Raw genomic sequence first — 24,261 nt, 5'->3', positions numbered from 1 at the left:
TGTGGCACAGCTGAGGACAGCTGCAAAACTGGTCTCCTGGACCAGTGCTGCTGAATCTCAGTACTGAGCGGAGCAGGGATGTGCCTCCAGTGCCAGATGCTGAGCTCATCCTCCTCCAGCACCCCAGCGCTCACTTCAGAGCCCTCTTGCCTGAACCCCCAGTGGTAGTGTAGAATAGATAGCTTCTTTGGGCAAGATGGTAGGCAATTTTGTATCACAGGTGAAGTATATAAGGCTCCAGTTGCTTCAATACTGGAAGGATTTGGAATGAAAAGTAGAAGAAACTCACAGTAGCACTTCCTCCCATGGTAACAGTTTTCTAAAATCTTCAGTTATTTCTAAGTAATATACATATAAATACACCTTTTGAAATTAATTATTCAGAGGAGACCATTTAATGTCCTTTTATAAATGCACAGCCAAAGTAAAATACAATTGCCAGTCTATTAAATACCTGATTTGCCCATTTTTCTTTATGATTATTATGATGAAGCACCATATTTTAAATCATGAGTTGACTCCAGCATGGGGTTTATATTAATGTATAATTGCTAGTTTTTACTTATATTTGTGTGGAAAATGGTGAGATTTCCCCGGACAACTTAATGAATATTTTGCATAAACTGATTGTATGCCATTTTAAGCTTGCATAACTTCTTCCAGTTTTGGAAGAAATAATTGCAAAGCTTCTAGAACTGCATGCATTCATTACATGTCAATGGGTACTTTTATTGAATTTGGGTCTTTTACAGGTGGCCTGTCCTCCCACACATTGTATCTTATTCTTGTATATTCTTGTATATTTTGAGGGAAGTTTCTATAAAGCATCAATGAAGTCACTGTAAAATGAGGCCATCTACACAGGTTTGAGGATAAGAAAGCTAAATTGATTAGAAAATTGAAAGGAGAAATATTTGGATTAATCTGGAGTGTACAAAGTAACTAAAATTGGGTTCTGGCATGTTTGGGGTTTTTTTCAGTTGCAGTGGGAGGACTACAGTCACAAACAGATGCAAAAATAGGAGCCCCAGGCAAAGTTTGCTTCCCTGCAATGTGTGATAGGGAAGATGGATGAGGAAGCCCAATGTCACCTCTATTCTCTGCAGTGGGAAGTTTTAGAGCTGTTTCATCAATGTGGAAATAGTGTTAGTGCTTAAAATGGAGCAAACACTGCTGCAGACAGGCTTTGGGTACTTTTACAACTTGTTTAAAACAACAGCCACAGTGCAAATGCACCTTCAGGCTAGTATGCCCCAAGGAACCATGTAGACAATTTCAGGTACATAATTAGTCTCCCCAACTTCAACAAGATTTCTCAAATGCTTGATATTTTGAACATGTTTTAGGTGTGAGCCAGTGTCACAAAGCTGTGACAGCTTGACATCTCATGCATGGTTTGTGACAGAGGTGGAAGAATGGCCAAGTGCTTTAAAAGGCTCTGTTTTTCTATCTCCTCTTCCCTGGAGGAAGGGGGAGCATCTCTCTCCAGAAAAACATGGGTTTATAGTGTGTATTTTACAAATTAATCAGTCCACACATATATATATGCACTTTTCTCTCTTTTTATGTCCATAATTATATTTACTTTTTATACATATACAGAGGAATAGGAAAGTCACAAAAATGCAGCACAGAGAAATAAATGAGTCACAACAGTCAAGGAAGACTGTGGTCCAAAGCCTGCAATTAAAAGATGCAACCAGTGCTTCACTGATTTCATTCAGATGGTACATGCATTCTTTGCAAATCATGATTTAAAATAGGGTAGGAGAGGATACAGTGAAAAAAAGACACAAGGAAAACACAAAACAGCACAAAATTAGTAGAACACAGAGAGGAGGGAGCTAAGGGAGAGGAGAGCCACCATATGGAGAAGGCCCTACCCAAAGGATCTGGATTTCTACCAAAATCATATGTGTTGATGTGTTGTTGACATATTAGCTAATGACTCAGTCTAGTCATGTTCTGGTCACAGGTTGTGAGCACAGCACCCAACTGTCACAAGGTACTGGCCCTCATTTTTGTTGTAAGTTTCCTGATTATGTTGGAAGCAGGTTAAAAATACCCTTAATTGTTATTTCCTTTGTAAGGTGTGTAGCATGGGAGTGGGTTTAGGTCCGGGTAGCTGGCTATGCTGGGATCTTGGATCTGGAAGCAAGCAGAGGCTTTTCAGGTAAAAAGCCTTTGGTGATGCATGTGAGGAAGTTATAGTGCTCATTACAGTGCTTCCCAGTGCAGATCCAGGAACATAAGAACATTCTTATGTAAAAGGCAAAGGATTTGAAGAAAAATGGTGAAGTGGCAGGATGCCTGAAGGTGACAGGGTCTTGGTCAATGGTTTTGAGTAGAACTTATATGATACAGAGGACAGAGAAAGGCAAACAAAGATATGCGTGGTAAAAGGGGAGAGAAACGTGGAGGTTTTTTCCTTGAGTTCTTATTTTGTTTGGTTTTTTTTTTAGCAAAGGTTACTTGTCACACTGAAACAAGGGTTGACCTAAAATTTCTATCAAGGCAATGGACAAGACCAAAAATCAGACCTCTGTGGATGTACATTCCTTCTAAGAGTAATCCTATAGGTGGGATCCTGAGCTGGGATGTCAACACTGAACTAACTGAATATTACTGTGGGCCATAGAAGTACAGCAGATACCAGGATCTATGGTGCTGTGAGGTGCAGAACTTACCTGTACAACAAAATCTTCTCTCCAACAAAAATTCTCCATGAACATGGCAGTTGGGATACATCTGTCCTGACAGCCCCAAGGAAGGAGCTGGAACCATTTTCTTTCTTGTGGCATCTTACACAGAACAAGAGAAACAAGCATATATGTATTATTAAGAGACTGGAAGGCAGACACAGTGTTTACCACATTCCGGGGAGCTGATACCTTTGCCCAGTTGAGAGAGATTTCTGTAGCTTTGCTCCTTGCTCAGAATGGCGACTGTGCTGGGAGGGATGGAGAAGTATTGTTTCTAGCACTATTCCTCTATATAAATATATATAAATATTCCCTGGCTGTGGCTGGCTCATCACACAAGATATCAATCCATGCTTCCCTTCCACTTGCCTTCTCCCCTCCCTCCTCACATCTCTACCAGCACAGCAGATTCCAATAATAAACCCATCACTGTGAAAGCCAGGTGTCATCCAAATTAATTTGCTGCAGCATTTGATCTATCCTCTGCTTCAAGATACAGGTTTCAGAGTATTTTATGAGATGCACTTCACAGCTTTGTACCACACAAGCCATTCTGCAGCATTTTATGAGCTGCACTTTATAGATTTTTATCAAATATTATGTAGAATATTTTAGCAATAAGCCCTTTTTTAGGAAACCAATTCCAGTACAAGCTTGCACACACATGAGAAAATGTGAACATCCTCAAAAGACTGTTAACACTTAACTTTCCAGAAGATCTTGCCAGGCTATTCCATTTTGTAATAGAATTTTTAGAGTTCACAAGGAAACTAAAATGGGATACAAGGCACAGCCACTGCTTTACTAGGGCTATTTAGCTTTACAAAGCAGAGATGCCTCAGTTCATCCAGTGTCCTCCACACTGTGGAGTAGCCCAGGAGGGATGATGGGCTGAATAGCATCACCTTATTCTTCACTGAGCTCCCCTCAGCTTTCTTGAACAAGCAACATCTTTGTTTCCAGGTCTCATCAACAATTGACACAGCCTCTGTTTGGTGGACTGACTGTACAGGTGCATCTGCAGCTCCGACACTCCTCACTGCAATTATTTGTCTTCCCTAGTGACAGGCAGAGCACATCCTATGCTGCCAGCCTCCACATACCTGCATTCCACAGCCACCCCTCCACCTTCTAGATACCCCCAAATTACCACAAGATCTCATTACATCAGAGATATGGGTATCAAACAGTCAATGTCACCCAGTGCTGGGAAGGAATTAAGAAGTGGCACCTGAAAACTCTGGGAATCTTTTTTTGTCATGGAAATGGAACAAAAAACCTCAGTCAGTTGTTAATTTTCTCAGCTCATATCTAAACCCATGCACAGGTAAGATCCGTCTCAGCTTCTCCAAGGTCTAGGGAGGAAAGGGGAAGATATCTGAAGATCTCCTTGCATGAAAAGGAAGCCAGGTGCTGAGGAGCAGCAGCGCTTCTCCAGTCTTCTTATGAAGACCTTTTCCAAGGTCTGTGTTTCAGATCTTCAAGGCCACACTCCCCCAGCTTGGCCAGCTGAGAAAAGCTTTGCCTGAGAAGTCCTGTGGTACAGGAGTCCCTGCACACCTGCAGATGGACACCTTGGACATGGCACGTCTCTGCCTGTCCCAAGAAGTCACTTTCTGTAGAGTTCTCTGGAAGAGAAAGACCAGTCCCATTTAACAAAGTCGCTATGAAATATTCAACTTTGTGTTTAATTTTTTAAGTCTTTTCCCATTTGTTTAATGGAAGCTGAAACACTGCCATCACTGTCAGGTCAAGAAGTGGTGTTGCCTGGCCAGATCTTTTTGAGTTTACAGAAAATGGCAATATTCATACTTGCATTACAGCAGCAGAAAGCAAAATTGAACATGGCATTTACATTTGCAGCATAAAAATTCAGATCACTGAACACAACATGAGAGTTATTTAAGGTCCTAATAATCTATACATGCACACTGCTGGTCTTGCGTCATGCCAGTTGTTTTGAAGTATGTGCACTCTTTAGAGTTTCTGCAAAGGAAAGGAAAAAAATGCTGACAAGTAAAATCAATATACTCCAAAAGAAATCCAAACAAAAAGAAAGTTGAATAAGAAGAAATATACAATTTCCCTCCATTAATCAAAGGAATAAAAACAAACCCCAAAAAAAATCAGGGCTAGTTTTTGATAATTTATTCTTAAATTGCTTTCTGTCTGTTATTTTTAAAATCTCTGCAGTAGTAACCTTCCTATTCATTACTTGGTTATGTCAATGAAAACAAGAAAAACCTCGGGTAATAACTTTTTCTGTTGGAAGACAACAATGAGTTAGACTATCTTTATTAACACTGTAGCAGAGGATCATAAAATACATAAGAAGCACATTATAATAAACATTGCATCACATTAAATGTGTAGTTTAGGTGGTGATCATGTTTCAGGCAGCTATCTGCTATGCTTGCAGAGAATTGAGCCATTGTAAACTTTGTTCATCTTCACAAGCCCTGTAAATTTTGGGAGAAATTGTCTCTAAGCTGGCAGAAGTCTGAGAAAAGCATTTTGAAGAAAATGGTCTCTCATTTATTAATATAACAAAGTGAGTCTGATGGCTTAAATAAAAGAATAACCCTGGCAGTTGCTGAGCTCTTACAACTACTGTTTTAAAACAAAGAGGAAGGAAAAACCCAGTGACAAGCAGGAGTCAGTAAAGTCAAGAATGAGAATGGAGTAAAAGAGAGACACACAGCTATTGCAAAGGCAGGCAAGCAGAACATGCCGGTTTGGCTTCTGCTGTTGACACTGTTCTGTATTTTATATGAATATTTAATCCCAATTAGGCTTTTTGATTCTACTCCAGCAGTCACTGATGTAAAATGCAAGTACAGTATACTTCAGGAGCATACCCTGGTAGATCTGCTGATTAGCTAAGGGGTTAAGAAGCAATGTGAGGGATGGTCATCAAAAACCTCAAACCCTTCAAAATTAACAACGTAACAAATTCTGTTCTGGAGCTGGGAAATATTTGAAAGCTATGGGAAGTAAAAAATGTAACTCTTGTTCGGCAATTCAAAGATAAAAAGTACATTCTAATCTTTTAAAAATATGACATAAAATTGCTTTAGACAGCTCTTGGCACACTAGTACAGTTTCTGGCTTTCCAGACTTTGGTTTCAGCTCAGGAGAAACTCAGTCACAGATGCAAGGCTTTGTGAGCTCCAGACTCCTCTCCCACTCCAAGGACTAGACTGCTGAGAGCTGGAGCTGGAGCTAAGCTCTGACACTCCCTATTTTGGGCACTGAATCTGACCTCAGAGCCCTGTCCTTCTTTTAAGGCAGATGCTGCTGCCAGGAATCGCAGCAGGGCCATGTTTGAGAGCTCAAAGAGGTGGCCAGCAAGGAGCACCCAGCAGGGCACTTTGAGGTTAAAGTACGATTCAAAATATTGCCCATCTTGGGAGATGGGCGCGTGCATCTGCTTGGAACCTGCAGCTCAAGAGAGAGGCTTGAGGAGCTGATCTGGCATGAAAGAGCCGTTGGAGACATCCCCTGACACCCCAGGATCTCACTGCCCTGGACCAGCACTCAATATCAGGCTTTGATCTTGCTCCTTTTCTTTTATTTTCCACCTATGAATCTTTGACTTTCCTAAGGCATTAGGTATCTAGGAGAGCTGCTGAAGCAGGCCCCATGAGGAAGCTGGGAGGAAAAACATCCCAGCTTTGGATCCTTATTGGGCATTGTGCTATTCAGATCAGGACCATGTGCAGAGACATGGGAAGCCTTGAAGTAAATAAGCTGGGTACTCAGGGTGCTTCAATAATTCCAGAGTGAGGGAATTACAGAAGGGGTTTGAGTTGTAATTTTGCTTTTATGTGCCTAATCTTTGCTTAAATTCAGGTGCCTTCGAAGACTTTAAATCTGACTCTAATTTGAAATGCACTGCTACAGGCTCTTTTCCTGCTATCAGCTGAAAAGCAAGGGCTCTGGGAAGTTGTCTGGGGAAACGTAAATCTTCTCTATCACACTGAGCTACTGTGGATGCCATATAGAATGAGGCAGCTTTAAAGGATTTTCCCAACTCAGTTCAGAAAAAGTGATTATATAGGATTTATGAACCAGCTTCTCATAAATTTAATGATGACTCACCATTTTCTCCACTTGCTAGATTGCTTAGCACTGACTTGGATGCTCTGATAGAGCAGCGTTAATAAGAAACTGCACGATTTACCTTGAGGTATTCTCTGAAGATAGTTCACATCACTGATATCAGAAAGAAGAAAAATAATGCTTGCAGAACAGAAGATATATATATGGTATCTTCAAGAAATATTTTTAACTGCTGTTCTCAAAGCTGTTTCAAAAAAATTTACATTTCTCCCCTTGTCCCTGGGACAACTCAAGAAGAGAGCCAAAATGCCCTGAGGTAACTAATCAGAGAGTCTCTTAAAGATGAAAGAATTTAGGAAGATAACACTTCTAAACTCTTCTATCTGCCCACCTCATCACGTTTAGCATGAATGCCCTTCACCTTTGTCACTGCGAAAAATGGCCGTTTAGCTTAAACTGGTGATGCAAGCTGCTTAACTAAACTAAGTAATACTGTGCAAGAGCAGATGAATGCTGGGAGAGCTGGGTGTCTGCCTTCACTTGGGTGGAGGTTGACAGAGGAGGAGAAACAAATGGGCTGTGAAAACATCTGATCCATCTGACCACATCCTAAAGCTCCAACATTTACTTCCATGGCAACTGACCAAAAGAGTGTTTCATCAAGAAGTGCAATAGCCAGATAAGCAATAAATCAATATATCAAGGTATTGATGGGAATAATTAAAAAACAGAATCATGATTACTAGGAGAGAAGAAAAAACTTGTTCTGTTCCTGACCAGTACTATGTTGGAAGTTAAATGTCCTGAATCTCATTGGGCTGGTCTTAAAACCACTAAAAAATCCTTTTCCATAAAGGAAATGAGCTGAAGTGAGACAGCGCTGCTTATTGAGACTGTTGGGTTTCTTCCTTGAAAAACAGCTATGGAAATTCTGCCTTTCTTTTCTTTGTTTTACATTCATTTTCTATTTTTTCCTTCTGCATCCTCAGAAAGAAAGGACCTCTTTTTCTTTTCAGTGTTCACATCTTCCCCCATTCCTCCATAATTTAGCATCTTCTAAAATTTTTCAGCCTACGGTTCAAGGTAGCCCCCAGATTTGCCTGTGTGGCCCCTCAACTCTCCAGCTCTGTGTGCTCTGTCAGGGTTACACCAGAGCATAGCATGACTGGAGATGCTGGGAGGAGACTCCTACACATGTGGCTACCACTGCAAACTCTTCCATCATTTATGAGAGAATTCTTGGCTAAGTTGCAAATGTTAAAGCTCCATATTAAACTCGCCCTTCTACTTTCTCTCAGTCTATTTGCCATGCATCATGTGAAATTTTATGCTTTAGAAAAAATAAAAAGTTCATTGCAAAAACTACACTAACCAAAAACTAGGAAACAGCCCTACAAAAACCAGAACACACAACTCACTACCTGCTAAAATTGTTGTGTATCAAAAAAAGCAGAGCAAACATGTCAGTGAAGAAAACAGGTTCCGGTTTTAGGGTCAAAAAGGAATTGGTACACACAATAAAGACTGAAAAATCTTTTTAAGTTTTTTAAAATCATCCTATAATTTTATTTCTCAAATATGACAAAGTCCTGGCCTGCAGTGATCACTAAAGATCTAACACATTTCCAAAGGAAAAGAATATCAGCTGCAGCACTATATCAATCCCTAAATAGAGTGCATTTTTACAGTCCCTGGCATTTTGGTCTGGAAAACTTAATTTTCACTCTCTGGGAGGACCCAAAAGGGAGCTTTATTCTTTATTTTGCTCTCTCTGCTATGCTAAAAAAGCTACATGGTTTGGGCAATTTGGCTGTCATCGTGCATTCATTTTCCCTGAGTATCTTCTGATCCATACTAGATGCATGACCCAGCACAGTGTTATGTGAGCATTTGAACTTTTTATTAAGTTCAAAGCTGCTATATCCCTCCTGTCATAACTACTTCCATTCTCCAGGTGGTTTATTTAGCATGGAAGCCGTCAGAGAAAAGTGCATAGTGTCATTAAATCCCATTTAATTTAAACACCTCTATACCCATTGCCACTTGACAGTATCAATAAACAAGACGTCACCAGTCTTCTCAGTTTTTCTATTATCCATAAGCTCTTTGTATCAGAGTGCCTTACACAAAAAACAATCTATCCCAACCTGGAAGTAGTTGGAATGAATGAGAGGGTTGTAAAGTTCTTTCCTGTAATGCTCAACTCTGTTAGTGTCTCTCATCTGCTCCTTCTCTGTCTCTTCTCTGTAAATCCTCCTTGGAACCCTGCTTTTTTTTTCCAGCAGAACACCTATTGGGAATGGCTGTTTGATGAAAAAGAGAAGAATTAAAATTAGTCAGAAATTAATCTTTGTATTCATTGATTTTGTTACAAAAGAAGATGAGCAGTTGCACTTAAGCTGGTTTTAACTGTAATCTGAGCACTTCCATCTGCTCATTATGCTTGTAAGAACACATGAATAAAATTGCATTAAATTCGTTACCAGAAAAGTATAAAAAAATCGAGAGAACAGTAACAAAGAAGGGTTAGTGCACAACTGTGATTTATTTATGAAGAAAGATTAATAGCTAAACTCAGGAGCCCAGCTGAAGGCAAATAATTGGAAGGGCTCTCAAAGGACCCTCTGGAAACAAACCTCAGACTGTGAAAGTGCTTACTCATTTTTATTTAGCTTTTGTTCAAGAAAAGCTCCAGTTAAAAATTAAACAGGGGGGAAGTGACTACAAGTATTTTCCAGATCTGAGTATCAAGCAAGGCTTTATATAGCTAATGTGAGCAGTGGCCTTCAGTGGCAAACAGCTAGAAAGGAGAAGTGTGTGCAGGTATATGACTTCTCTTGGGTAGAGTTAGTGGCTACCTCTGAACCAGAAAAGAACACAGGATCTGTTCTTTGGTCCTGCTGCTGAACTGCAAGAAGGGGGAGAAAAGCTCTCAGGGCCTGTGCATCTTCTGAGATGGTATTTGTTGACACAGGGCAAAATGTTTCACAGTGCCCACAGCTGCATACAGTGTGTATGGTGGCACACCTCCACTTCAGCTGCTCTTCTGGCTTGGGTTAGTTTGCAAATACAGATGCAAATTGGGCCCAGAATCACATCCTAACAGTCACACAGTATCATATTGCTGGCAGTAGGGTGACCTTCTGCTCGGGAAAATTAAAAAAAGCATACCATTAAGCACAGTACATACTAAAGTCTTCAGTCAAATCCTGAGGGAAATGTACACACACACACACACACACACACACACACACACATACCCACCCCAATTTTTTTCTCCCTGTTATCAGACAAATATTCTCAAAAAGCAAAGATGAGCAAGTACAGAACAGTCTCAAAAGACAGGCAAATTACTTTTTCTGAGATCCCTATTTAATTTTGAGTTTAGTAATTAGATCTTTGCTGTGGGGCTCACCAGGAATGTAGAGATTACACCATTACAGAACAATATAGCCCTGTAAGTTATAAATATAAATAACCAGTCTTGGATTCTCTTGGAAAAATGCAGACTTATGGAGTTCCTTTCTCCTCCAAACCATTAATTATGACAGGATCTGGGGGGGGGGGGGGCGAGGGAGGGCAGAATAAAGGCAAACCAAAATATTATCGCATGGTCATTAAAGTTACCCAAACTTTCATTTACAAAGAGCACTGGGGGATTTCAGGAATTTCTTAGGAAGGCTAGTCTTTGATTTTCTGGGGTTTGTGTGTTTCTTTTCTGTTTTCCTCAGCTTTTTCATTAATGGAACACATTGAGATAACATAGTCTTTTTTTTCCCCATAAGCCACCAAGACATAGACTGTTTTAGAAAAAGCACTTCAAGCATTATCCGTTACGAAACACTGTTAAGGAAGGTTTTATGTGTTCCTGGAGAATTATATAACAGTACTGTATTTCTCTCCTGAGATATACAAACCTGTAAGTGTGACATGGAGCCTGGTGAATGAATGTAATACATTAAAGCAGAAATCTTTGTACACATACATTTAATTATCGAATTAGTTATTTGGGTTTTTTTGTAGCAGCAGCCATTCTATCCAGAAAGTTTTTTGTGTTGGATTTGCTCTTTCCTCCCTCAGACATAGAAAGTTATTACTTGCAAAACCATTTTTTAAATGCTCAGCAATGGTGTGATTAAGTTAAAGTGACCCTGATCCCACATCTAGATGAGGTCAACATTCTGTAAGGAGAAATATATGCCAGATGCTGCAAATATTTTGTGGGCTGGGAAGAAAGAAGAAGGAGACCTCTCCTCCTGCTACCATTTTTGGGAGGGGAAGTTAGCTTTGCAACAGCAAAGAAAGCATTTTTGAATTTGCTTTTAAAAATGAAACTATCACGCCTTTGAATAGCAAATAAATGGCCTGTAAGAAAGACAGGTAGGGGCTTGTCAGAGCACTTTCAGTATCCATTTTCTTGACAACCCCAAAGCTGGAAATTTTCTGATTTTTAAAAGTAAGCCTAACATTCCTACAATACCAAGTTTTCAAGATCGTATAAAAAAGAAGAAAATTCTCAGCAATGTACCTAATCTCAGCACACTTGCCCCAAAAATAACACCCTGATTAACTGTTTATAGGAGTAGCAGGCCTAATTAATATTCATAGGCTCTTGAATCAGGTTCATCTCTCTTGTGTCTGATCAATAGAGAATGCTATTGTCTGTCAAACACACTGTATTTAGCATTTTGATGCAGCACAAACTGAGGTCACTACGACATACAGGCAAAGCCCTTTTAGATATCTTTAAGAAATGTAGGATAGCTGCATTAATAAAAAAGAAGATAGGTGCCCTTACACTACACACTGCATTAGGTTCCTAAATTGCTACTAGCCTAGGCATATGAAGAGCATAAATGTATACAATAAGGTTTGATTATACCCAGTAATAGTTGAGCATTTGCTATTTGACACGGCAATTCTGGCTTCTACATTAAATGCCACATGCCCTGAGGGAACACTGAAACAACTTCCATCTTATGTTTCTTACAGACAAAAGAATGACAGGATGATGAGACACTACACAATATGAAATAAGAATTAGCAGCCAAGGCACCAAGAAAGTAATTGCTGAACTTTTTTTACAAAGGAATTCAATTGTAAAGTGCTACACAGAAGACTATATGGTCTACATAGAGGGTATATATGAAATCCTCCATATGTTGACACCTGTTTATGGGATCCCCAGATCTCCAAAATCCCCATACTGTTAATATTAGCTCATGCTGGTAGTAGCTGACAACTTCTGGGCCTCATGTTTTGTTTCAGAAAGATCATTACTAGCAATAAGGATAGCTCACTGTTGTTTAGGTCCAGCATTTCAGTATAACATCTCTGTCTTGGTTTAAAGACAAATATGGGGGTGGGAACTGCAATAAATTAAACACTTCCCCTTTTATCCCCACCAGTATAGAGAGGCAAAATGTGAGGAGATATAAGTGGAAAAGAACAGTTTACCGACAGGGAAAAAAAAAATCAGCAATCACAAAGATACAAAGGAAATGGCTTAAATTTTTTTGTAGCTCCACCCTCAAAAACCCTAGGACAAATACAAGAAGAGTGGCAGCAATGTCTTGCCACATCTCAGGAGTCCAGATGGGTTTTCCTCCGTGCTGCCAGCTGGCCCTTCCCTATCTCTCTAGCGACCCCCACAGTGCATTTGCTACCATTCACAAGACAGTGTAGACCTAGAGTGTTGGTCACTTTTCTTGTTCTTCGATATCCAAAGCCAGCTGGATGACTCTCAGCTCTGCAACCTGAGTTGGTCCATCTTGTCCATCAGTAGCTTCTGTGATTTGCCTCATGGGTCTCCATACAGCTGCTTTCCATTTTCAGTTTGTCTCTACAATATGACAGGAACTCTTCACGTGGGCAATCTTGTTTGATCTGCTTAAAGGCTTGCTGTCATTCAGGGCCCCACTTGAGGTCGTTTTTCTTCCATGTCACAAGATAGAGAGGCTCACAGTTTGACTATACTCAGGGATATGCATCCTCCAAAAACCTAGGCACCTACGAAAGCCTGCGTTTCCTTCTTACTGGTTGGTGGAAACATAGCTGCTATTTTGTTAATCAACTCTGTAATCATCTCTGTTGGAACCTGGCAACATCCGTCTTGGTACTTCACTCCTAGGAACTGTTCCTGGGCAGGTCCCTTGACCTTACTGCATTGAATGGCAAGACCAGCTTTCAGGAGAATCTGGATTATCTTTTCCCCTTTCTCAAAGACTTCTTCTGCTGTGTTCCCCCATACGATGATGTCATCAATGTATTGCAGGTGTTCTGGAGCCTCACCCTTTTCCAGTGCAGTCTGGATCAGTCCATGGAAAACGGTGGGGCTGTGTTTCCACCCCTGGGGCAGTCAGTTCCAAGTGTACTGCACACCTCTCCTGGTAAAAGCTCTACAGCATAGGGAAAAAACTAAACCTTTCTATCTCAAGAGCAATGAAAGTTTATACCTTTCTCTGCTATCCCTGCCTCATGCTGTGCTAGATACATCCCCTAATTTCTTCCTCTGAGGGCTTCCAGTTGATGCTCCTGGATGGTAAACTCAGACTTACCATTGGAATTCAGCAGATAAGAATGTCTTAAATCACAGCAGAGATCAGGGAACAATGAATACCCAAGCAAATTTGAGACTATGGAGTGCCCCTGGTGCTAGTCAGATTCAAAGATGAACTGCTAGCCATCCCTTGAAAGGGGATGTCTGGTATGGGAAAAAACTAAAAAATATAGGAAGTCTTACTTAAATCTGGAGGCTGGCTTTATTATAACCCTGCAATGTATAAATGGTACCTGTCAGAATGTTCTGAAATTGTTTTCAGAGTAGGATTTCATGTATCTATTTAAAGGTGTGAGATTTTTATGTGCATACTTTCTCTGAAATGAAAACCTGCCACTGTGTGTCAAGACACAAAGCAGTGAGAAACAGCAAATCATCTTTCCTTGTTCATTGTGACTTTGCTTTTTAGGGCCTTGCATTTTTTTTCATTGAATGCACCAATATGGAGTTCAAATTTATAAACAGATTTTTTTCCCCGTGGACAGGAAGGTAATAACTTCTTCAGTGTCATGTGAGATTATACTTTAAGACTCTTATGCTTAAGAATTATCATGGCAGTGCATTATCATGGTGTATTACAAGGTAAAATCATAGGGCTGTCAAAGCATGTTGCCTTTTACCATACATTCTTGGGTTCTGGAGTGGAATTTGAAGTGAGGCGTGATGGAGAAAAAGGTAGTTCAAAAAGCTGATCTAAAATTTCCAAATATTTTTCAAAGTATGACTTAAAACATTCATGACAGAGTAATTTTTGACTGAATCTCCTGGCCTTGTGTTCACCTCATTTTTAATGCTTAACAATCTTCTCTTGCACATGTGTTGTGAATTTCTAAATCTCTGAACTGCTTATATATTTATATATATTTTACTCTTACAGCTTTCATGGATGCAATCCTTATATTAGAATTAACAGTTTTACCATTGACTTAAAACCCTCTTACTTTAGCTTCTATTCTCCAACTGTACTGGTAGCAGTATTGAGGGAGGAAAGAGAAATCGAGGAGACAGGAACCTTAAACTTGGCTACGCTGTGAAGAAGAGCAAAACATTTAGTCCCAGATTTTCAAAAGATTCATCTAATCCCAGTGCTTGACCACCTAGCTCTAGAAAACCAACTTCACTCCACTTGAGCAGCAAATACCCACGTTTTTGAAAATCAAGTCTGACCTATTTGAAGCTGGGTACACATAAAGACACAGAATTATGTCTCGAGTTATTAAAAAAGTGCTCTCGATGCTCTTGACTGACTGTCCCGACCGCCTCCCGGCCTACTGGATTCGCACGCGGTCCCGCTCCACGTGTCCTTCCGGGGAGGGGCGGGGGGATCCCGGGCGGGAAGGCGCGGCAGCGATGGCGGAGTCCCGCCGGGAGCGGGGAGAGGTGGTGGATCTGTGGGGGGGGCTGTTGCCGCCGCGGTGGGCGGCAGACTCGGAGGAGGAGAGCGAGGAGGAATTGGAGAAGGAGCTGCACTTGGCGGAGGATGCGCTCACGGAGGCTGCCGGGCGGGAGCTGGCGGCCGCGCTGCCCCCGCGCCGCGCCGGTGAGGGGCTGCGGGCGCGGAGCGGGGCTGGGCGGGAGGGCGGGCGGGTTTCGGTGCCCCTCTGCGCCCTCCTGTGCCCTCCCGGCCCGCGGGTCTGGGCTCGGCGCGGGGCGCGGCGTTGGAAAGGAGCGGGCTGGAGCCGGCTGTGCGGGAATGGCGCCGGGGCTGAGGGGAGGCGCGTTCGGCCCGGCGGCCCCCGCTCCGCACCTGGGCTCGCACACCCCTCCAGGGTAGGGCAGATCGCAGCTCGCTCCTTCCCCCGATCGCTGAATCGATTACAAGTAAAGGGACAGCGAACCGAAGTAGGTGATAAAAACCTTACATGTGTAGTAGAAGGGGAGTGTAATTTCTGCTTTTCTACGGGCACAGTACTGCAACAGTGAGACAATATAAATTTTTTTCTATTTAAAGTAACTTCACACAAAAAACCCGCAATTTTTTTAATGGTATATGAGTGTTGACGTTAATGATTCCTGACTTAGAAAAGCAGGTGAAGTTGGAGCAACTTCTTCCTAACAAGAATAATTTATCCTCAAAATTCTTTTTAAAATGGCTGAATTGAACTAGGTAAGAAGGGAGAAATAAATAAGTTGTTACAAACCTAAGAGTCACTCTGGTGTGGTGAGGAAGAGGTCGTGCTAAATGTAGGTGCCCACTTTGTTCTAGTCATAGCAGTTAGTCCCCAGTCGTGGATTGAGGAGTGGTGTGTTATTTTTTTTTTTGAGGAAAAGAGGAGACAAACCATGTCATACAAAATCTTAAGGGTTTATTATATTAATTGCTTATGATCTTGGTGGTTTCAGTTCCAGAAAGTATTTGTTATGCAATTGTATCCGAAGAACATGCAGGCATTGTGATGGAATATTTTGTGACAAAACTGTTTAAAATTGAATTGTAAACTTGTCTTGGCATAAATAGTAAACCGTAATATTAAACCATATGTGTTTACTTGGCTTAATAAATTCATACACAAGATTTATTTCTGATGCTTAGAGAAGTAATTCAGTACTTGTTTCTGAGATTGGTTTCACTTTTGTTTTTAAATACTGCTGGAGAGACTGACATCAGGAGTTTATGAAAACCCCTGCTTTACTTTTACTACCGCAACTTATAGAAAAGACAAAAGTGAGCTTAGAACAAACAAAACTCTTTTAATCAACCCAAACTTTTAATCTTTATGACTGTCAATTGACAATGGGCTTATTTTCTTTTTAATGATTCAGTTATTATACAGGAAGATGGCACCAAAAAGGAGTATGAAGTAGTTGGACGTTTTCCATTAGTTGGCCCTTGGTGGAAGGTTAATGTTAAAGCTAAAAAAATTGGGTCTAAGTACTTCGTGCGAGGATATCCGTCATATTTTCTGCGGACTGATATAGAAGAAAACAACCGACAGGTATTTTCACTCTTTCTTGAGGAATGTGGCGTTCCTGAGGATTTTAAAGAAAAATTTTTTACTTGGCTTCCTACGGAGTCTATGCTGAATTTTAGAAATCTTGAAGAAAAGCTAAAACAGTTCCAAGTTTCACAGGTACATCCAGGGAGGAGCCAAAGAAATACCAAGGATTATGACATCTTCAACTATGTTTCAAAATCAAGTAGGTATATCCTGTGCTAGTTTGATTGTTTTATAAGCTAAGGAGTTGTTTCAGATACTGTGTTCAAGCTAACATGTCTTCATATCAAATGTATATTCAACTGAATTTTGAATATGCAGTGATTCTTTTTTTAAAAAAATATTTCCTCACAGTGGGACAACTGACCAATTAAAGAAGGACTTTCCTAAATTCTGTAGGCTTACTAAGTAGAATTGTCTGTGCTAGGGATGCTCCACCCCTGGAAGTGTTGAAAAATGGGTTTAGCGCTACCTACACATGGTGGTATGGCTTTTTAGGACAAATACGTGTTCAGAAATAGTATGCCTGCTTCTTTGTGATACAGGGGAACAGTGAAGGAGTTCAGTGTAGTCTAAATCAATACTAAATAGTCTGTCTAAGTGTATTTGAATCCTGCCTGTCAGCAGATTGGTATGGCCATGAACAGAATGTGGAAACAGGAGTGTCCCCACATGGAGATAGTTCAGGACTGCTGAGGATCGTGTTGTGGGCTGCACTGGTGTGCCTACATGAGTTTTAGAGATTCAGTCAGGAGTGTGCTTTTGAAGCAGACATCCCTCTTGTCCCCATTGTGATGCAGTCTCTGAGAGTACTGACTATATTCCTACTGGATGAAACCCAAACAATGTGTTCCAGTTGCATGCCTAAGGTACTCCAATCCCTAACATGTGTTCAGTCTGTGAAACCAGACTACAGCTGGTCTGAAGCAAAACTTTAAAACAGAGGGAAAGACAAGATGTCTGAGGTGTGCCTTCAGCATTAGCTCTCTTGTTTTGCTCCAGTGATGTGTTTCCATAACCTGCTCAGGCAGATTGGATCTATCTGCTGTTGCATGTAAGTGAACGAAGTCTTCCAGTACCTGGCTCACTGGACAGTGTCAGATCAAATGATGGAGGTAACTCTTTTGGATGTCAAATCATGTGTAACAGGAGAGTTGAGAGCCTCTGCTAGACTTGAGCTGACTTTACTCCAAATCCCATGTGTAAGGAGAGGAAAATTTTCAGAGCTCTACAGACTTTTAGGCTTTTTGTTCTGTTTTTGTAATGGTGGCAAAGTTCTTAACCCTAGTTTATGGATTTCAAATATTTTCATAACCACAAAGGGGTGGGAATCAATAGTGGTAGAAACACAGATCTGGTTTGCTGTGAGAGTTTTAATGGGATATATGGATTACTTTTCATTGAGGTTTGTCCAGTGTGTTCATGAATCATCAGGGGTAGAGATTGCACTCTGTTCGCTGTTCTTGTAGCTGGGGGTTTTTCCTAGTATCTAATATAAGTTACTTTGCTACATTTTAAATTTTCTTCTTTCTCTATCATTAGGCAATGTATGCCCCCCTCTCTCCCTCCTTGCTACTTCTGCTACTGTGAATTTTTTTGTTGCCATTAATGGTTACGGGCTTGAGCAGTTTGTTCTTCAAGCCTTCATGGTATTTTTTTTTGTGTGGAAATAGTGTATATTGATTCTCTATGTATAAATTAAGTACTTGCTTAAAAGGGAAAAGGTTTTATCTTTGCCTTTCTGCATAATACATATTTTCCAAGAGAGTACATTTAGATGCATGTCATCTGTTTACATTGGTTTTTTCCCAAGGCAGTTCAGGGAAAACAAACTTTAAAATAATTTAAAAAGAATTACAATGAGTAAGAAACTGAAAGAAATTTGAGATGTTTTGGATCTAGGGGAGGCAGAAGGATGAAAGCCATAGTAGGTTTAAATTGCCTTTACAAATATGTGTGTATACTGCATGATACTTTGTTTATGATGAATGTAGTTGCAGGGAAGGCAGTATTGGTAGCTCTGACTTTTCCGAGGATACTGGAGTTCTTGCCAGTTCTTCTGCCGTGCCATTTTTGCTGTCTGTTGGATATGGTGGATTGGCAAAGAGAGACTGAAGAAAGCAATGGTACAGATGGTGAGAAGGTAGATTTTCAAGACAGGATGCTAACAAAATTGGAGGAGATATTAAAGAATGAACCATGGAAACTTGGATTCAGCAGGGTAAGTAATTTTAGGTAGGGTAAAAATAGGGTTTTGTTACATTTGAGCTTCGTTAGACTACAGTGCTATTTTAGTTATGTTCAGTTTATTAAATGTGCATTTTTAGGGCCTAAGCATAGTTCATTTGGAAATGGATGATACACTGGACTCAGTTTTAGCAAAAGGTTTTATTTTTCCAGTTGGTCTACAATAAATTAATCTCAGAAGATTTTTAAAAGTGGGTTTGTTACAACCATTTTTTTACTATTTTTTACAAGGAACAGAAAATTAAATACTTGAGGTAATTGGACCAAAAGTAAGAAAGCTAATTAAAAATCCTCGTTTGTCCCCTTCAGTTTTATACCAGTAAATGAGATTTTCTGTTCCTAATATGTAGAACAGTATCTATGCTTTCATAGTAAGGTAGATAAATTTCTTGTTAAGAGGTTATCTGATCCAGTGATTTGTTTTTTATAATGGAATTTGCAGTGGTTGTTTACCTTCATTCTCCTTTACTGGGCTTGCTGTGCAGCTTTGCTGTTGCACCTCACCTTAGCGCTCCCGTACTTTGGTTGGGAACTGCTGCTTAATAGTTCACAAATATGGTTGGTTATCCCTCTGCTTCCAATTTCAGAGATTCAGCAGTGTAGCCAATATATTCCAGTATTTCAAATCCTTTCCTTTAAGAGGATTTTCCTCGTGTTCAGTTTGACTATTTCTTGATGCAGTATGGACTTGTTGCTCTCTTGCTTCTTGTACCAAGGACCTGCGTTCTCACTGCAATTTCTTTGTTGCTTGAAGACACTCTTTAGCTTTTTCTCTTAAGACTGAGCAAAAGCAATTAATTTTTCTTGCCCTCAATAGTTAATCTGTTTTGCACTATTTTGTGCTAGTGTCTTTAAGACTGTGTATTTCTTGAAGAAGCATGTTCAGAATTGGGTATGGTATTCTGGCTAATGCCTTTCCTGTGCTGTGTGTCTACAGTGTGTGTACCTTTATTTGAAATTGTGCAATGAGGTGGGCACGAGTTCTCCCTAATACCCAGTTTCTGTGTCAGGTCTTTATTTTTAAAGTTCCTGTTTCATACAGAAAGGTGACTGAGAGGAATTACATTCCAGTTTACTTTTAAATATCTTGCTTTCATATAGTTTGAAAAGCGTAGCCTCGTACATTATGACAAATACATACATTTTTGCAAACTCCACCCTCTGAATTGCAATTGGCATTTACTAGGAGGAATGTTATTTAGCAAGAAGCTAAAATATTCTGAAATAAATATGTGTTTGCTTTTACTCTTTTGGGGAGAAGATTATCTATAAGGAACTGAACCTTTCTTACTGTGAGGCAACGTGGGCTGCCTTCTGTCAATGTGAACATCTCCTCTGGAAGATTCCTGACTTACAGAAGAATGCATTAATTCTCTATGATCAACTCAAGAAACAGTGTAGAGAAATGGGACACACATATGAAGATCAAGATGAATTGGCTCGTTTTGTATCCAAAAATATGTCCACTGAGCATGTGTGGCAATCTCTTGAGTTTTTGAAAGCTCAGCAGGTAGTGATTAGGGAAAAAAAGCTAGTGTTTCTGCCTCATCTTTACAAATCTGAAAAAGACATTGCAATGTATATAGGTGACCTTCTGTCAAATGACACATGGAAACTGGATGCTGATGTGAGAAAGATACTTAACATTTCTGAGACATCAAGGGAGACGGTAGATAACAAAATGAATATTACCCAGGCACATGAAATGGAACATCTGAAGGAAAATGATCCAGACAATCATAATGGTGAAAATCACTTTCCTGAAAAGGAAGTGGAGTCTATGTCTGGTAACCAAAGTAAAGCAGAGGCAGACTTAGATCAAATTATTGCTGTGGAAAAGATTTGTTCTAATCCTGTCACAATCATAAGTGGAAAAGGAGGCTGTGGGAAGACTACAATAGTTAGCTGCCTTTTTCGTCATTTAAAGCAAATGGAAAAAGAAGTGGAAGCTGCTTCTAAGGACTTTGAAGAAGACTTGGATGCATCTGAGGAATGGAATACATTTGATCATCACTGGGAGTCAGAGAATACACATGCAAAAAAATGTTTGAATTTACTGTTGACTGCACCTACAGGGAGGGCAACAAGTCTTTTGAGTGAAAAAACTCAGCTTCCTGCATATACACTGCATCAGGTAAGGTTTGGTTTTTTGTTTGTTTGTTTGGGGTTTTTTAGTTAGGTTCTGAAAGACCTTTTGGCACTGTCCATTCTTGTTCTGAGAAAAAAAAAAAAGCAAAAAACTTGTTATTGGAAGTTTCCTTATGAAATGTGTCACTTATTGTTTTTAATGATAATGCTTAGGTACAGCTTGTCAGCATTTGAAAGTAAGTGTTGCATTGTGGGGAATCATAAATCAGTCATTTGAAAACATTATTTGCTGTAACTTTGGGTTTTTTTGTAGTTATACACATCTCACACTTGTGCCTCTCTTGGGCATCTGGTCTTTTTAGCTTCTCACTTTTGTTTTTTATTTTCATTTTAATGAAGACAAAAATGCTTTCTAGGTGTAGAGCTGTTTTCTAGTATCCTGTTGCCTGGCAGTCATACTGATACCAGCACATACATGGAAAGATCAGTAGCCTGGGGTTGAATAATGAGATAAATTTCATTTGCACAGTATTTTCTTAATTACTGTCAAGTATTGTGGAAATTTTTTAGAAAAAAAATAGAAAGCAAACTAAACTCTTTTTAAATAAACTTAAGTCTCTTTTGTCCTAGGTAGTGAAAGGTGCCAAAAAGACATTGGAGGTGGGGAATAATGCATATAAATAAAAATTATAACATAAAATGTACTGTTGGCTTATTTTATCTTTGGGGACTGGGTAGTTTCCTGTACCCCTTCCCCATGCAATGCTGGGCATTTATTAATGTCAGCAAGTTGTAGGAGGTGTTCTGTTACTGAGCAACCTAATGGCTCACCTTTTATCTTAACCAGTTCCTGCAGAAAAAAAAAGACTGCATTTCTGTGCTCTTGTGTAAGTCAGTGTCAATCATCTCAGCTAGAAATGTATTCACTGGGGAGGAAAATAAGACTAAATGGTTGAGTCTTCTGGGTCTTTACAGGTTTAAATTGAGAATTTCAGATAGCAGCTCCACATACAACATTAGAAGATACTGCACTGTCTACTTTTATAAGACAGTTGTTTATAGTTGATTAATGTCAGAGCTTTCTTTATTCTTATTTGTTTCTAGATTATCTATAGTTTTAAATCGTGGAGGCAGAGTGAACAGGCACAGCCGTGGAAGTTTTCTGCTGTTACGGTTCTGATTGTGGATGAAGGAAGTTTGGTGCCTGTACGCATTTTTAGTTTAGTTTTAAAACTCTTGTGTGAGCATGCTCAGCTCGCTAAACTTATTATTCTAGGTAAGTGAAACTGCAAATTTAGCATTATACAATATTTAATAACACACAGTACACAGTGTAAGTATCAGAGCTCCCACTGGTCTCATTGAGTCTCTTAAAAACTCCATAACGTTACATTGTTCTGTTCTTGGATATTTCTGGTAATTGTAAAGGTCAGATGAGATAAGAAAGGTTTCCAGCTGTCAGTATGAAATTATCAGTATCTCCATTCTCTGTTTAGCAGTTAGCATATTAATCATATGTTAGAAGGGAGATTTCATGCAATTCTTAATGGTAGGATCATCTTGTTTTAATTCAAAAAGGAAAGCAAAGAAATATAAAGTCAAATTTTTATGCTTTCTCAGAGGCTTGCTTTTTGACATGCCATTTAGGGCATTTTTTAAATATGTCACTTTCAAAATGTGTTTGAATAAGATGTGATCACTGCCAGGGTTCATCAGGCACAGAGGGATTTGCACTTGCTAGTGAAGCATTGCTGAGTGAGGAATATGAAAAACTTGAACTATGCTACAACCTGATTCCCTAAGTGTCTCAGGTTCTTGAAAGTGTTATTTCATGTGAATTGTATTAAGGATGTATGTTGTTATTTGAGAGTTGAGTATTTATTAATTCCAGGGATTTTTTTTTCAAGACCGTTTGCAACACATGATCTGTTATTCCTTCTCACAAACACTAATTTGCATTCTGTTTAGGTGATACTAGACAGCTACCAAGCATAGACCCAGGAAACATGCTGGCTGATCTCTTTGAGGGTCTAAAATCAAGAGGCTTTTCTGTACAACTGCGGACAAACCACAGAGCTGAGTCACAGCTAATTGTAGATAATGCATCAAGGTAGGATATCCTTATGTATGTATGTAGCATTCTTGTAGTAGGCCTGGCCTTTTACCTGCAAAATAGCAGTGATCCAGGTTTGCCTCCGTAGTATTACTTCTGTTAACTTTTTTTGTCCAAATCAGTAACGTTGGTTTAAAAAAAACCAACCCCCCAAAACAACAGCAACAAAACCCTACAGATTTTTCCAGAAGTATGTATACTGGACAAAAAAAAATGCGTGTGCTGGAATAGTCTTGAATTTCATAGGAGGTACTTCACTATCAGATACTGTCTGTTGTTTTCAAATGAGTTGTAAATGCACAAGTGACTTTTTACCTTTTGAAATGGCTTAAAATTGCTTCTCTCTAAAGGAAGTTTTATAGACATTGCTAATAAGTGTGACAACAGCTAAAACAGACTATTGCTTTGAGAGGTTAGATGTCAAGGGCCATTACAGCATAGTTTCTTTTTATATCTTTCTGTATTAATACCTAGAGACTCTAAATGTTTCCAACATTTGCATTACTTTTGTTCTGGAAATAGTTCTATTTCCTGTCAGTACATGATTTCTTTTTTAAAGCTCAGATAACGAAATCTAGGTTCAAGTGCCCGAGAGCTTTTGATGGTTTGAGAATATTCTGAACATTTGCAAGATGTTCAGAACTACTGAGTGTTTTACAAACATTTTCACTTATTTTTTTTGTAACACTTCTGTTTTACTCCATTTGGCTCCCATGGGAACTCTATGGGTAATACTAAATATCTGCTGCAGTTCTGGGGAGTCTAGAGAATAAATCACCAACTTTTTTAACGTGAAATTAAGTTATGTTCAGAGGAATAAATTTTTGGTGCATGTAGTGTCGATGACAAATAATTTATTAGTGGCGAACTTCAGGCTGATGCAGATGATGATACACTGGAATCCTTTAGCTGGAAATAACTTTTCTGTTTTCCCTCCACTGCTCTGGTCAAGAATCTCTCACCGGCAGCTGCCTGAATTTGATGAGGTGCTGCAAGTTTCTGCCTGGAATGAGGAAATGACAGTTCTAAGCCCGGAGAAGAAATTTATTCTTATTGCTTTGCCTGCTGGTGGGAATTGTGACAGTATGTGTGTACAGTCAGTTTTTGATCTTGATTTTCCCTTTGGTAAAGCACAGACTGTTGTCTGGAACTAAAATTTTGGGAAGATTTTAGTCTGGGTTTTTTTATGGGATAAATTTAAAGGCTACATTCATAGTTTTATCTTCTGCCTTCTGTAAGTGCACCCAGCAAAATCCATAAATGCAGAGAATAGGCTGTAGAGCTCCAGCTCACCAGTTACATTTTGAAGTGTAACTTCCACCAGTGTAATCAAATGGGATTGTCTTTTAGTTGTAGCTGGAGCTGTCAAACCTTAACATATCATATGGTTCAGTGGTGAATCATTTGAGTAAACAGCAACTGTAACAGGATGATATGCTGGACAGGAATATCCTCCCGGATACCAGTATTGCTTTTAAAATGTTTTGGGGTCAGGGCTAGAACCATTGTTTATTGGGTTTTTTTGGCATCTATTTGGTACAGGTGGATTGAGTG

General features: G+C 39.7%; 1 protein-coding gene across 2 annotated transcripts in view; it reads left to right on the top strand.

Annotated features, from left to right (window-relative positions):
* Window positions 1–14,673: 14,673 nt before the first annotated feature.
* The window catches only part of HELB (DNA helicase B), a 34,891-nt gene continuing 25,303 nt past the window's right edge, over window positions 14,674–24,261 (top strand). Inside the window, exons 1-7 of one of the 2 annotated variants that reach the window (XM_051795760.1) lie at window positions 14,674–14,863; window positions 16,087–16,461; window positions 18,254–18,480; window positions 19,768–20,640; window positions 21,699–21,870; window positions 22,563–22,704; window positions 23,660–23,790. In XM_051795760.1, coding sequence (XP_051651720.1) covers window positions 14,674–14,863; window positions 16,087–16,461; window positions 18,254–18,480; window positions 19,768–20,640; window positions 21,699–21,870; window positions 22,563–22,704; window positions 23,660–23,790 — 2,110 coding nt within the window. The other variant, XM_051795761.1, reaches the window with a different exon arrangement.

Source organism: Manacus candei, unplaced genomic scaffold (genome assembly GCF_025592945.1).
Source record: "Manacus candei isolate 608988 ecotype Guabito, Panama unplaced genomic scaffold, ASM2559294v1 h1tg000043l, whole genome shotgun sequence".
NCBI classification, from domain to species: domain Eukaryota; kingdom Metazoa; phylum Chordata; class Aves; order Passeriformes; family Pipridae; genus Manacus; species Manacus candei.
This window is presented reverse-complemented; position numbering and strand designations above follow the sequence as displayed.